The sequence below is a fragment of the Coturnix japonica genome, chromosome 15 (assembly GCF_054131305.1).
Source record: "Coturnix japonica strain WE chromosome 15, WE-NBRP24, whole genome shotgun sequence".
NCBI lineage: Eukaryota > Metazoa > Chordata > Aves > Galliformes > Phasianidae > Coturnix > Coturnix japonica.
Window position 1 is genome coordinate 2,532,112 of NC_140677.1, and position 15,139 is coordinate 2,547,250.

Sequence of the window (15,139 nt, forward strand, 5' to 3'; positions counted from 1 at the left end):
GTCTGCCTCTAACATCAAGTGTCTGACACCTCGTAATGTTATTGAAGCCATCATTGTGGCACTGTGCAGATAAAAAGGAACGCGCTGGATCTGATGAAATCAGAGGCAAAGTAATTTTTATTATCTGAGAGATCCTATTTGTAACTATATCTTCTCAGTCTCACTTTGGTGCTCGAGTGCAAAACCACTCCTGATTTCATAGGCTCTGAAAAGCCACATTGTTTATACATTTCTAGCGGGTATGCCGGCAGTCACCGAGACAATAGCTGACTCTTCCAATTGTGCAAAAATCGCTAAAGCATGAGGGAGGCTGAATTAAAAAGTACGGGGGGAAGCAAGCGTGGGGCAGACACATGAGCACAGCTCTCCAGTGACTCGGTTCCTACTGATTTATGCAGATGTGAATGTGAGTAAAGTTTGACTGAGTGAATGAATTGTACCTGCGGATGACAGCTCTGGTATTTTTGAAAAGGTCCCACTGAGTCCCATCTGAGATCCAACTGTCTGTATTATATGTTAATGATCTTTGTACCTGTTTATCTATTCTGAGTGTAATTTGTATGCTAATAGTGCTGCCATTTAATAAACTACGCTTAAACGAAGATTTTCCTTATCTGCACAGCTTCAGAGTGGATTGACAATTAACTGGAAATAAAATAAATGCCATTAAAATCCATGTTAACTATTTAGATCAAAACAAAACTGCGCAATCAAGCTGAATAATCTTATTGAAATATTTTAGAGAAGAATGCCATTAGCAATGGTAGAAGGTGTCAGCAAAACACTGCTTGTTGCCATCTTCCAAAATCCCTCACTGTTCCTAAAAACAAACATTACTTCCGCATAGAATCTCTGCTATTTGAGATAGCACATATTTACCTTATTCAAATATATACAGACGTCTGAAGCGAGTTTTATGCCATCATGAAGCTTCAGGACAAATTATAATATTTTCAGGAGATGGCTTTCCCATTAGCATAAAATAGTTATGGTTGCTAGGCCCTGTTTTTAAGATACTCGAGTGCTAAATGTGAGGCAGATGTCTTTATGTGACGGCCAAAGGAAAAAACACAGCAAACCCATCAGCCTGTAGCTCTGTCTGAACCTATTGCATTACTGTATCTCCAGATTTGTAGCTGAGGAGTCCTGGGCAGCAGCAGCTCTCCGTGTATGGGAAAGAAAGATGTGCCAACCAAGTACCTGAGTTAGTAATGAAAGAAAACAAAAGATCGGTGCCAAAAACACTTTAATCCTTTCAGCTTCCTAAATCACTGTGATAGTTTTAAGCTGCTTGTTAGCTCTTTCATCCCCAGTCTGCTGCACCAAACTTCCATGCACTGTTCTGGTCTCCCACATGGTGAAATGGGTCTCATGCCATATTACAAGACATGGCCTATTTATAAATATTTTCTCCCATGTCTGTCCTTGTCCTGCTTGAAACCTGCATCTAAAAAACCAGTGCCATGAGATGTCAGATAAACCTGACTGAGACACGAGCTGCACCCCAGAAAGCCAGCCAGAAAGAGACATTTCTTGGTTACAGAATCATAGAATCACCAAGGTTGGAAAAGACACACAGGATCACCCAGTCGAACCATCTACCCATCACCAATAGTTCTCATTAAACCACATTCAAACAGGTCTACCTCATGGGCAGGGTTTAATGAAACATATCATTTACATAGCTGTACATCAATCTGACAGTCACACCTGACAAAAATACACTGATAAAGAAATACAGTAAAAAGGAAAGGACCAGGAAACAGACTTCACAAATTCTGTGTTGAGAATCCAGGTAGAAATTAAACTGAATTGGCAGAGAAAAAAGGTTGCCATATTTTCTATTTGCTGGCAAGTTCTGTTGCTTTGAGGAGACCTTTACATCAGAGAAAAGTTCTTCCAGTACAGGATGGTATGCCCACACTAATAGTATTCAATCTAATCACACCATTAATCATTATTTTTATGATTCAGATCTTATCAGAGGCAGCCATTCATACAGCCAAATTCACTCCAGATGTAAAACGAAGCCCTTAATGTGGGACTTAAGTAGAATTTAAACAGTACATAAGGCCCTGAATTACCCTCTGTGTAGGAGTTTAATTCACATAGAGAAATCTTCCCTATCTGCTTGTCAGAATGTATTTCAAAAATAAAAGTACAATAAAATCTGCAGTTAAGTTTAAATTTTTTTGTATATACAAGTGGCAAGTGACACCAGGTACACAGTGTAGTACTGGTTTGTTTTCATAGATCCTGAAGCAGCATGTTTGTGTGCATGCTCACACATTTTTTGCAGTTCTGGGGATGTTCTTGCTGTAGCATATTCTAATGTTGAAGTGATTATTTTTTAACAATCAAATCAGAAAAGGGGCTTTGGAATGAGTAGTTCTAAATCCCGAGCACAGGTGAACTATTCCTAAGACAGCAAAAAAGGAAAGTCCCAAAGCCATGTCCTCATCTAATGAGGAGCTCTCACTGCTGCTTTGCCATTGACTTTCTCTCTGAGCTCATCCCCTGAATCCCTCTGCTCTATTCAGCCTGACTGCACTCATCTGTTGATGTCAGTCTTCACACCAATGACCCATCTTAACTCTGTGCACTACTTGCCTGTCATGCTAATCAATATCACTCTATTGCATCTTTCAACATCATCTCCCCAACATACCTTGATCTGCTGCTTCTTAACACTACGTTTAGGGCAAAACTTTTTCAATCAGGAATCTTTTACTCGATACTCGTGCAGTGTAGCACAGTGTGTTTTCCACCAGTTATTATTATGTCTGCATGCAATAGCAATATGCACAAGAATAAGTGCAGCACTAATGATGTAGATGGCAGGACAACTTGGACTAGAACAGCAGCACAGAAGGTTGCATTCTCTCATTATTTTTTTGCAAACTCCTAATTAGGAGCCTTGATACAGAGCCTGTTGAAGTCAATGGAAAAGCTCCGGTGAGATTAGCTGGCTTTGGATCAAATCCTAAACATCAATCAGAATATGTGCATGAAGCAGGGACAGAACATGAACTGAAAGGGAGAGAGGGCACAACACTGACACTCACTGGGGCTTAGTTTATTACAACTCCATATGACATAGAAGAGTGACAGATTGCTTGGGACATCTCAGCATGTAGGACAGCCCCTCAGAAAGGCTCACCTTAGCGAGGTTCCCAGGAGCTGTCTAGGAACAATTTAAAATTGCATTACAGAGATGTCATACAGGAGGGAAATTGTAATAAATCCAGTATTGTGCAGGTTGTCATTCTTTGTTGAACGTGAGAACATATGGTTCATTTGCTTACTTGATGCTCATTCTATCTGATGTGCTAAACACTATTGCATTAAGTAGTCAGTAATACATGATGAAATTAAGTTTATTGGCTTGTTCCATTATGAAACTCCCTAAGGAGAGAGAAAAGGAAAGAAAAGCCTTTTCCTCTGCCTTCCACTGCACTAATATTCTGCCTGCTGCCCGACAGAGTTCCATTGGGTCAAGTAGCAATGGGGGGCCCCTTCTGTCTTCTCATTACTTTACTTTACATTTCGACTTCAAATGAAAAGATAACAGAGAAGAAAGAAAGGGGAAAAACAAAGCAAGATAAGATTGAGAAGAAAATTAAAATACTGTCTTTTTCTTCCCCTCCTCTGTGCTCATTCTTCCTTCTCTCTGTATCTCTCTCCTCATCTCTCACTCATACACTTTCTACTCTCTGGCCTTCCATCTCATCTCAAGGTGAAGGCAGAAATAACTGGAATGACAAAAAACATGAAGGAAATATGAAGGTACTGCAGGTCAGTCAAGACACTTCCTAGCGCTCCTGTGATGGCAACATTTGTCTTATGTCAATATTACCATTTTTGCCAAATCACCAAAAATTTCTGCTCATGCTTACTCAGTCATTGCCATGTATTGCAATGTTTTATGGTCCTGATAGACTTGATGATGTTACCAAGAAATGGGAAGAAGACGGGGAAAAGCTTGCAATGAAACAATGAAAACAGAAAAATAAAATGGCTGTTAGCAAACAAATATCCAAGCACTATATTTTTCCTACTTCTACTGGTCTTTCACAGTACCTTTTCTACTACCATTCAAGTAGAAGCAGAGACCATTATAATCTGAGAATAAGATATTTTTAGCCAGAATGTAGAACACTCTCTGCAACTTTCAGTGCTCCCTTGGGAAGGGTGTAATGATGGATTTTGTCTGGTTACCACCACCAAACAGATAGTAGTAGCATGGCTAGAGAGTTGAAAACCCAAAGCAATTCTACACAGCAATCTCAGGTTTTGCAAGAGTTTTCCTATCTTAATATGTAAGTTCAGACCAAACGCAGTGAATGCAGGCAGGTAAATCCGTGCCTTTGATTTCTGTCAGTCTAATTGTTAGCAAGAAATGGAACTGATTAATCAAACTTAGCAGATGTGGAATCAATTTCATTGGTTCCCTCAGCAAAATTAGAATTTCATCAAGAGATAAGCTTAATTTGTATTCATGTTGACTTACAGCGATAGTGTCTAAGATATCTGGAATTGCTCTGATTGCTGATGCCCACACTTCAAGTGCTTTATTTAAAAGCTAAAATAGGAAATGAACTTCTTTACATGCACACAGACAATGATAAGATAGAAGGGTTAAGGCATATCATCAAAGCTATGCAAAGCCTCTTGTGACAGAAAAGCAAGAGGGATAAAACAGAGATACACCTAATCCAGGCTTCAAAAAGTGGACTTAAAAATAAAATAATAGCAACATTAATATCCCATTCCTACTCATCTAGCCACATCGATGTAGAAAGCTGGGAATAGAATGCTAAGTGCTGGTATAGCATAAGAAAATATGTTGCATGTAAAACTTGCTACCAGCATACAAATGCCTGCGCTACCTTTATCTGCAAACAGTGAATGCATAAATCAGGGCAGTTTGTGGCACTAAGCAGCATGACAAGCAAAGCGTCTCTTTGTCTGTACTTTGCAACTGGTGTGACTTCAGTCCAGGCTTCTTTTTTTTTTCCAAACACTGTGGATGTTTCATTCCCCAGATTTCTTCATCTAAAAGTTTGGCATCTCATTTGAGATGGAGGTGCCTGCCAAGAAAGAAGTAAATAACTACCTTACACTGCATATTGACTTCAGCTAAATAAAAGTTAAGTAACATCAATCTCCTCCTTTGTTAGTAGAGTACGGCAAAACTTGGAATTCTCAATCCATTTTGTCGTGATTCCTCCCCAAGCAGGATTATTTATTTATTTATTTATTTTAAATAATGGATATTCTGGAAGGTTTTGATACAAGCTAAACAAACAACGCTGACATTCTGGTAATTGAAATGTTTCGTTGCAGTTTGTTGAACTGCCCTGACACATTTCTTCTCAAATTGGTTCAAGCTGAAATGCTATTTCACAGAGCAATATGCTTTGTGTGTAGTATTTGAGCAGTAGATTGAGGACTTCTCATGTTTACCAATTAGTTTTCCTCACTTTTTTAAATCCTCCTTTCTCTAATTCCAACAGCAGCCCACAAGAAGACAGCCTTTATTTATTTTCTTTCTTGCAAATAACCAAGAAGTTTTAAAGGCATGTATATACACACATTTTTGAGATGGGGATCTGACTCTCAACAGTGGAGCAGCAGAAAAAGAGCAGCAGCAGACAGCAGCTGGGCACACTGGAAAGGCTGAAGAAGAGCAGTTGCACTCAGGAGATCCATCTGCTGATGGAGCAGTTCAGATGCAGCACATGGCTATGAGAGGAGCCAACCCTTCAGCTAATGCAACATGCTGGGTTGCTGCATCTCACCTGGGAGCAGGAGAATTCCCCTCAGCTTGAACCTCCAAGGGGCAGCTGTAAGACCTCAGCAATTAGCGGATCATCTTTCTACCCTCATAATGGTAGGCTTAAGCCACAACAACTGCTCAGAATCACATCTGATTCCTGCAAGACAGCTTTTCATTTCAGCTCTTTCAATCATTCTTCCATTCATTTCTTTTGAGAAACGGCAAGAACTTGAATGCAAAACACCAACAGCAAGTGTGGTATGGGAGAGAGAATATGCCAGGGTAGAGCAGCTTTACTTATGGCCAAGAATCAATTACCTGAGATAGGGCTGAACACAGTCCTGCATGCAAGACCTGGTGCCAACAAGTACTGAGCATGTTTTATTGACGTACTTCTTGTCCAGTCCCCAGGAAAGAATTTAAATTATGAATATTTGCTTATTACTGATTATTAATGCATGGAAAGTGCTGTATATGACTAATGCATTTTTTCAGCCTACCTCATTTCTCTGTTTTCCCTAAGCAGTCTTCATTTAAATTCTGAGTGGAGTGAATCATTTGTTTATATGCATTCACTACAGTGTTTGGGGATCCTCATCTCATGCTGAGGGAATAGCACCTCTCCCTGGTAAGTATGTAGGGTTCCAATTCCCATTTATTAAACTGCTTCAATCAAAAAGAATTTTTCAGAAACACGTTTGCCATGAGGCTCCTGATCCCACCAATGGCACTAATAAGACAAGCATTCATGATGAGATCAGTATCTAAATGAGAAAATTTGCTGTGTTTAATATATTAATTGGTCTCCCTTTCTGCATTTTCTCTCTACTTTTCCTCGGCGGGCATGTGAGATGATAGCAGTGAGGCGTGAGATGAAGAAAACTCCCTTTGGACTTACTGAGAATACCCAGCATCAAAAATAGCTCAACACCTGTGTCAAACTTCATATCTTAGGATGATCCAGAGCTGGTTGGGGATCACAGGAAGGAGAGAGCAGGTAGAAAGAGCTCAGATTAGTCAGCTGCAGGATTCCCTTTTGATTCCTGTATTTGATAACCTCAAGTTCTGCCTCTAAAGCAGCCAGCTGCAAGAGGCAAGGATAAACCCCACTATTGGTGGGGTGACTCCTGACAGTGGATTTCAATGATTTTAGAGAATCTTGAAATAAAGTACTTAAGCAGATGAGGATCAGGAAGCAGATCTGATAGAGGCACAGTTAGTTTGCTTTGCAATTTAATGTGAAAATTAATTGATTTGGGATTATTTTGAAGGATTTATGTGCATGATTCAAAAGTAATAATGTACTCTGCATGAGCAAGAGCAGAAAAGTAGTTGAAGACCTGGGTAAAGATGTTTTTGAGCTACAGAGAAGATGGGAAAGATAAGTGGGGCTGGAGAAAACTGTCTGTGCCCTGGAAAGGGGGCTGCAGGCTGAGGACCTTCACCAAGCTCTGCAGCTTGGTAAACAAAGAGGAAATCAAGTTTCACGGTGCTTATATTAATAGTATGGATGGTTTTGCAACTATTCCTAGTTAGCATATTTCTACTTACATACTTAAACTGACATTAATGTAATATCGCAAAATAACATTGCTTTAAGAGCTCACAGGATCAAACAGAGCATTGACCATATATACCACAATCATCATCAAATAAACCATTACGAGTGGAAGGAGGAAGGTGAAAAAGAAAGAATATCCTTTTTCCCTTAGTGTGAAACAAGTCTAGTTGCACTATTTCTGTAACAAAAGATCAAATCAGTCCAAGTCATTCCCAGGAAGCTATGGGGTTTGACTTATTTTGTAACGTGTCCATCACAGTTCTGCTGTCAGAACCATGTGGGATTGGTATTTCCTTTCTTTTCCCTCCAGCATATATAGCCCAACCTGACTTAAAATAATAATAATAAAAAAGCTAGAAGAGGAATCAACAGAGATGCGAAATGCTGCATAATAACATGAGAACTGATATAAGCAAAGGTTTAGTTAAAACAGTGTGTCTGTACATGACGTGGCAGGATTTAATCATACACACAAGTAAGTCAAAAGCAGGTTCTCTCTCTGTTTTTATGACTAAGGATGTGTGATTTTAGTACTTTAATTAGCTCTGAAGAGAAATTACAGCCATACAAGAACTCTTTATTTCTGCTTTCTATCGCAAAGATCTCTGTGAAAAACACCATACTGATGATTTACTTTACCTTCTCTAAAGCTGTAGCATTATCTATTTTGTCATTTAATAATCCAAAAGCCTCAAATTCTGCCCCGCACCAGTGGGCACACAGGCAATAATGCTTTGCACATGGAGTGTTCTAAAATCCTCTCATTCATTTCAGTGCAAATCCTGCTCCTTCTGTTTACTTTTGCTCAGCAGCAAAGGCCTTTTGGGATGCTTAAAAATTACAGCATGCTTATAATTATTGTTAGTAAATTAAGACAGGAGTATAAAAGTAAATACTGTACACAGTATGTAAATATTTTTTATGAGTAGATCAGATGGGGAATATCATCGTGCTGGAACTTCAAGGTCTAGGCTTAATTCAGTGATCTGAATTGCAAGTTTTAGATGGTGCTGTCCTCACTCCTGTTATTTAATATCAGAAAATTCAGAGCTTGCTCGTGGCAAACTGGGAGCATGCAGTGTACTGTGGTAGACCACATCCAATAGGAAAGAATAGGCATTTCTGTCAGATAGACAACCCAATCAAAATGCAAATAGGAATATCAGAGCGAGCACCGGTTAGAAAAGTATTTTTAGCTAATAGCTGAGTGGTTAAATGGAAAATAAAACTGGCATTAATGAAGAGATGGAAAAACCATTGGAAAGTTCTCTACATCCTCTAGCACAGATTGCTTGCCTGACTATTTCTGTTTCACTGCAAGTTCCTTAGCAAAACCTCTCCTCAACTTCGCACCTTCTTGCACAAAACTTATATTTACTTTTATCAGCATTGTACACCACAGCAGTATGGGATAAGAACATACTTATTTGCATCATGGTTTGAGATAAAGTTGTTTTAAAGAACTGAAGTAATATCCCTTACGTGACCCAAAGCAGCATCTTTGAACAACTGGTACTGCCTGCAAAATCTGCTGTTTGATGCCCAGCACTTTCTGAATTACTGGCTCTGGTTTTAGCCTTTGAAAATGATGATGTGATAGAATTGTGTTGCTGTTACAGTTGTGAACTGAAGGAGCTGCTGAGGAAGATTTCACTTCTTAAGACACTGTTCCCTATTCTGTTTGCCTTCACTTCTGTATGGGGACAGTATTATTTTACATCGTGTCTGCTGTTCACAACTTAATCAGTTCCGCAAGTAACTTTTAGTTTTGATACTTATATCAGCAGGTAATGCTACAGTGAGTTTGTGGCAACTCACAAATCAGCTGGTAGCCAGGGCAGACCCCATGTCAGCAAAGCCCTGCACAAGACTATGTTACCACATGCATGTGTAATGGAGCATTCTGGCACTCTGATCCAGTGGCTCAGTCCTGCCTGAACAGCACAGACAGAGGATACAGAGGATGATTTAGGCATGGGTTGTTGTACAACCTGTACAGATGCCAAGCAATTATGCTGCAGCCTGGGGGTACGTTCTACCTTCCTGAAGCCTCCACTGATGTCTCCTGCATGAAGTTGATTCGCTCAGGCTTTTGCATGTGGCAAACATTTGGCTTTAAAAGCGTTGCAGTGACTTAACTGATGATGAACACAAGCATATGTATCATACAATTACCCCAGCGGATTCAGTTTGTCTTTGTTCTCAGTCAGCTTTCTATCTGCAGAACTGTATGGCTATTGCTAAAGAATAGGCCTCTGGCATCAAAGCTTTCCATCAATAAGCTGTCAAAAGCAATACTAACTCAGCTGTGTTGCGGTGCTGTTTAAATGATATTAAGACAGAGAACACCCAACAATGCAGCAGCTGCTTTATTACAGTACCTTTTGTTCAGGCGCAGCACCTCGGGGCCCTTTCTCCAGTCAATGGCTGCTCTGGGAGAAGCACTTGGTCTACAACCAATGGTGACTTCACCACCAACTTGAACAACGGATGTTTTTTTCACAGGATTTTTGGAAAAATCGGGGGCTGCCACTAGGAATAAAGAAGAGCAGAATGCAGTTCTTAAGCTATTAAACAAACTTCCTGAATTATTTTGAGCAACACAGTAGGTGACTCCAATAATTGCTTTGCTTTTAGGGTTTCTACCAAAGTGGGGGTGTCAAACACGAGGAATACATCTGAGTAAAAAAGCATGGAATCCACTGAGTCTTATTTATGCTGCTGATCTGAACTCTCCAGTGTAACATCACTCCTTAAGATTCTCTGTAGACTGGGACAACATGTCTGTGGTAAGGGAGGCTCCCCAAACTGGTGTTCCACTGCTTTGAATGGCACTTGGCTGCAGAACAGCCTTTATGTTTTGATATCTATACTGGAATACTTTTCACCGTTTGGGAAAGAATCCCATTTTATGTGCATCTCTGGTAATTGTTCATTACATTATTTGTTCTGTTATGCTTTTATATACACATGTGCCATATGTTCTTTATGTAATATTAAAACTTTTCCCACTTTCTGAAATTATTTTTAAAGCTACAAAAGAGCTATGAATACAAAATACAAAGTGAGAAGAATTATTTAAACTTGGAAAAGTTCACACATGGGATTAGAAATTTCCCCCCCAAACAGCCATGAAACCAATAAACATTTACATACAGCTTTATGAAATTCAAGCAGCAAAAAAGTATAAACCTGAACTGTCAGGTAAAATTTAATCATTTCTTGATTTCAGATCTTTAAAGGGAGTGTCCCATTACACATCATTTTAATGCCATTTACTCACCTATAACCCTCAATTCAGCACTGGCATAAATAGTATCATACTTGTTTTCTGCCACACATTGATAGAGGCCAGAGTCTGACATATTCAGCACTGGTATGATAAGAGTTCCATTTTCCACTTGAATTCTCTCCTGATAAAGGAAAAACAATCAAAAACAGATTAATGAAGACAATAAACATACGATCCCAAATATTTTTGGTATCACACTGTCTCACCTGATCATAATTCAGAAGTAGATATGCTATTTTCTATTAAAAGTGCATAGACAAGTGATGCATACATCAGTTACAACGGTTGTTATTTTTCCAGACCTCCTAACTCATGTTCCAAACCCCCCTCTTCTATTAATCCAATGATGATAATTGAAGGTGATCAGCTAACCTCCCCAGTTGACAGAGATATTCAAATAGCCAAAAAGTTTGAAGTGTCATTGGATCTGTGTAATGGAAAAAAAAATATGAACCACTGAAAATGTTCTGAATCATAGTACGGCCTGGGCTGAAAAGGACCTCAAAGATCATCTCGTCTCAACCCCCCCTGCTATGTGCAGGGTCGCCAACCAGCAGACCAGGCTGCCCAGAGCCACATCCAGCCTGGCCTTGAATGCCTGCAGGGATGGGGCATCCACAGCCTCCCTAAGCAACCTGTTTCAGTGCATTAGCACCCTCTGGGTGAAAAAGCCCACTACTGAAAGCCAATTCCTAAATTCCTATTGGAGCCCATAGCCAGCTGTTCACATGTTCCTCGTGCCTTGAATTTCTATTTACAGTACATTTCTTTGGTGTAATGATGTTGAAACAGTGGAAACTGCATAGTAGGTAAATCTGGACAAGAGCTTGGTTTTTGTGTATTAAATTATTCTGACAAATTAAAAAGCTTGTTTCATGATACAAGCTTAATGTAAAGCCAGATATTCTGTGATTTAACTATTACTGGCCTCTGGAGAGGATCTCAGCTCCATTGTGAAGTGTAACACTGAGAAGTAAGAGAAAGTATGTTCTCCAAAACAGATCCACGAGGAAGAAGCCCACAACAGGGAATATAAATTCCATCACCAAGTGCAAATCTGAAACAACAGATAGTGCTACTATTATTATGTCTTAGTCTGGCTCTACTGACTCTGAAACAGTAACATGGGAACATACGTTGTTAAGCTGTCCTTTGCTGAACAGCTAGAAGCATCCACAACATCCCAGTGAAGCGCAGAACAGATTAGCCCTTTGCATCCCTGCGGGGAGATTTCTCTCTGTGCTTGCAGAGGGGAGGGTGCCACCTACTGAGCTAGGGAGCTCTGCGTTTCAGTGCTGTCTTATCCTTGGAGGTCTCCCAACCAGGAACTGACCGAGTCCAACCTTGTTCAGATCAGAAATTTGATGTGATCACAGCCTGTGGCTGTATGGTTGGTGCATTGCAAGCTAATTAACAACATTACACTACTTATCTACTGTTAATTTTTTGAGGCTCTTGCTACAAATATCTTCTGCATACTTAGATTTACCTTCAGGCTGTTTGCTATCCTCTTGATGCATTCTATTTTTACAAACATCCTTTGAATACAAAACCCCCTTCTGAAGTAACACTTGCATTTCATACACATGCTGAATCCCCCTCCATTCTCAGCTGGCTCTTTTGAACTACACAGACAAAGAGAAGAATAAAGCACACCATGTACACAAGCAGGAATACTGCAGAGATGACCAACCAGGTGGTCAGGGAAAAGGGTTTTACAGAGAGCAGACAATATCCTCAGAATCAGCCCCGAGATGGAAAGCATCATATTTCCAGCAAGCAGGGTGCTGTGATGGTCTGAATATTTTATTACACATCCCTTGTACTTTCACCTTCAAACTATCCATTTTGTCCATTGAGCAATAACATTCAGTATTTTGTTGCCTGAAGTATTCCATTTACAATATACTGTAAGCACTGTGAAAATGTTTCTGTAGAGTTTTATCCTTTTTTTTTTAAAATTTTTTATTTTTTATTGAAACGATGCAATTGTAGAGTGGCAGGCTTTAAATATCACTGTCTTCAAAGAGAGAAAATAGATAATCTTGTGTAATCTTGTGTAGGAACAGGCAACAATATGAGAGAAATTATTGGGTTCTGAAAAACTGCAATCCAAGTAAATTCTGGCTAACCTTCTCAGATGCTGGTTGAGCTTTGCTTAGGATTCATCCCAAAGAAGATCACATGGCAGACTGGACCCCCTTCCAATTGTTTCAAATAAGCACCAGTAAATCAAACAAGCGTAGGTTCTACACCCTAGCAGGTACAGAACACGTCTATTTTGGAAGTGCTTCTGTATCTGTTCTTGTTAGACAGAAACTAATCACAGTATCATTTTTTTTCCCATCAAGTTAAAAAATGCATTACAAATGAGCCACGTCATTTCACACTCAATAGATGCTGCACAGATGCTAATAAAAAGGGAAACTCGGCCTCAGCAGAACACAAATGCAGCAAAGAATCTCTTGTCACAGAAGTCGGAAGACTGGAAGATGGATGTACCAAAGCTTGGCCGCCACAAAAGAATAATTATACTGCTCTGAAAGAGCCAGAGCTGAGTTCTCAGAAACCAGACTGCATAAGTAGCTGATCAGCTCTTTTAGATGTCTGAGCTCCAATTGATTTCCTCTCTCATCCCCCACTCTTACCACTCTATTGCTTCCTTCTCCACTTTGGTCCTTCTTTGTCCTTTAAGTGAGATTTTTCATTTATTCCCCTTTTTCTGGTTAGGTTGTGGTTTGACTCAATGATCTTTAAGGTCTTTTCCAACTTGAGCCGTTCTATGATTCTTAAAACTTTATATGGTCTTCTTTGGTCTGTTATTCCACTACTGGGTGTCAGATGTATACTAAACTCAATCAGTTAATAACTGATTTTCATGGCTAATTCAGTTATAGGATTAATATGCACACTGCATTAGACCAGAGGTCCATCCAGCCTCAGGTTAAGAGCAGAAGCCGCAGAACCAAGTTGTTAATGGGCTGCTGAGATTGCCCTGAAATACTCTTCCACAGCCAGCCAATTAGGACAGGCATCCTACTGGCTACTACACATGGCCTACACATGCATTCACTATTTCTGGACAGACCCTTCTTTCACCACTTATAATGATGATTTATAAACCCATCTATACTTGTCATATCTTGTGTGTCATATCTTGTAACACTCAGATGCTTTGTAAGATAAATTATAATTGACATTTTCAATATATATGAACTCAAAGTACTGAGGCTTTATGTTGCAAAGTTTAAGCTGTTGCACTAATTATCATTTATGAAACTTAATAAATTCGTGAAACTAGCAACATGCTTTACAATGAACATCATAACCAAACCCTGTAAAAATGAGACAAGAAGTTAAAAAGACAGAACCTTACCTCTGACTTGAGTGGTTGGCCATTTTTTAACCAGCTGTAGGAAGGGGTTGGTTTTCCTTTTGCCTTACATTCCCAAAACAAACTGTCATAGAGAGACAGAAAGGCATTTTCGATTTTTTTATCCCATTCAGGGAGTGCTGAAAAGAACACGCAGACCATTTTAAACAGGAGAAAAAATGATTTTGCTGGAAGTGTGCTGTTTTTAATTAATGAACTGAGCTAAGCTAATGAGTATTTGACCAAAATGTTCACGTTGTCTTACAAGAAAATTCTGCACAACAAATCCTGGCATTGAATGAACTTCAGGACTAACTTGGGAAGATGTTAGAAATTAAGCGGTTAGGAGATTCAGTTTAGATATTGTTTCTTATGGCCCAAATTTGCAGAAATGGTTATTTTAGATGCCCAGAAGTCTGGACACTCCCTTTCAGATGCTATAATCTATGTACCAAAAGTGGGAAAATCCAAACTATTAGTCAGCAGCTAATCAAAATCACAGACCATAAGTGCCACCCCCTGTGTTTTAAACACATACCTGAGATGATGGTTTTACATAATAGGTTCTTCAAGTGTAATTTACAACAGACACTATACAAAGGAATTAGGATTATTCAAAACAGCTTCTAAACACTTGAGACACACTGACATAAAGGTTTATAAAACAAACAAACAATTTGGAAGAACCACAGAGAAGCTCTGTAAACATCCACATAAACACAGAAGGACGGAGCTGAGCAGGAGTTAGCATGAGGCTGACGTAGTTGTGATATACAGGTGAATATGAGAGCCAGGAAGAATGACCAATGCCCAGCAGGCTCTGGGATACATCAAAGCCACTGGAAGCGTGGTTTTACATTGCATCCTTCTGTCTCAGGAGAGTGGATGATGAAGATTCTTGGCTTGGTTAAGTCATAAATCTGCAGACTTTTTTTTTTTTTTTTTTTTGTGTGTGTGTGTGTGTGTATGTGTACTCCAATTTCTTATATACAGCAATTTCATTTCAGGAAGAGGACTGTTATCTTTTAAAATGAGCAGAACAGGCTTCTAAAAAATAATCATTAAATAAACTTACCTCCATAGCATAACCCTATCGAGACAAGGCCATGGCTGTGCCCCATTGAATCACCCTGA

The 15,139-nt window shown here is 39.4% G+C and overlaps 1 protein-coding gene across 6 annotated transcripts in view; it reads right to left on the reverse strand.

Annotated features, from left to right (window-relative positions):
• Positions 1 to 15,139, reverse strand: part of CNTN6 (contactin 6) — a 127,374-nt gene that overhangs the window by 26,602 nt on the left and 85,633 nt on the right. For all 6 annotated transcript variants that reach the window (XM_015875353.3, XM_085516145.1, XM_015875354.3 and 3 more), the window contains 3 exons: positions 14,009 to 14,145; positions 10,624 to 10,753; positions 9,722 to 9,872 (listed from right to left, as the gene is read on the reverse strand). In XM_015875353.3, the coding sequence (XP_015730839.2) occupies positions 9,722 to 9,872; positions 10,624 to 10,753; positions 14,009 to 14,145 (418 nt within the window). The remainder of the gene's footprint in view (positions 1 to 9,721; positions 9,873 to 10,623; positions 10,754 to 14,008; positions 14,146 to 15,139) is intronic.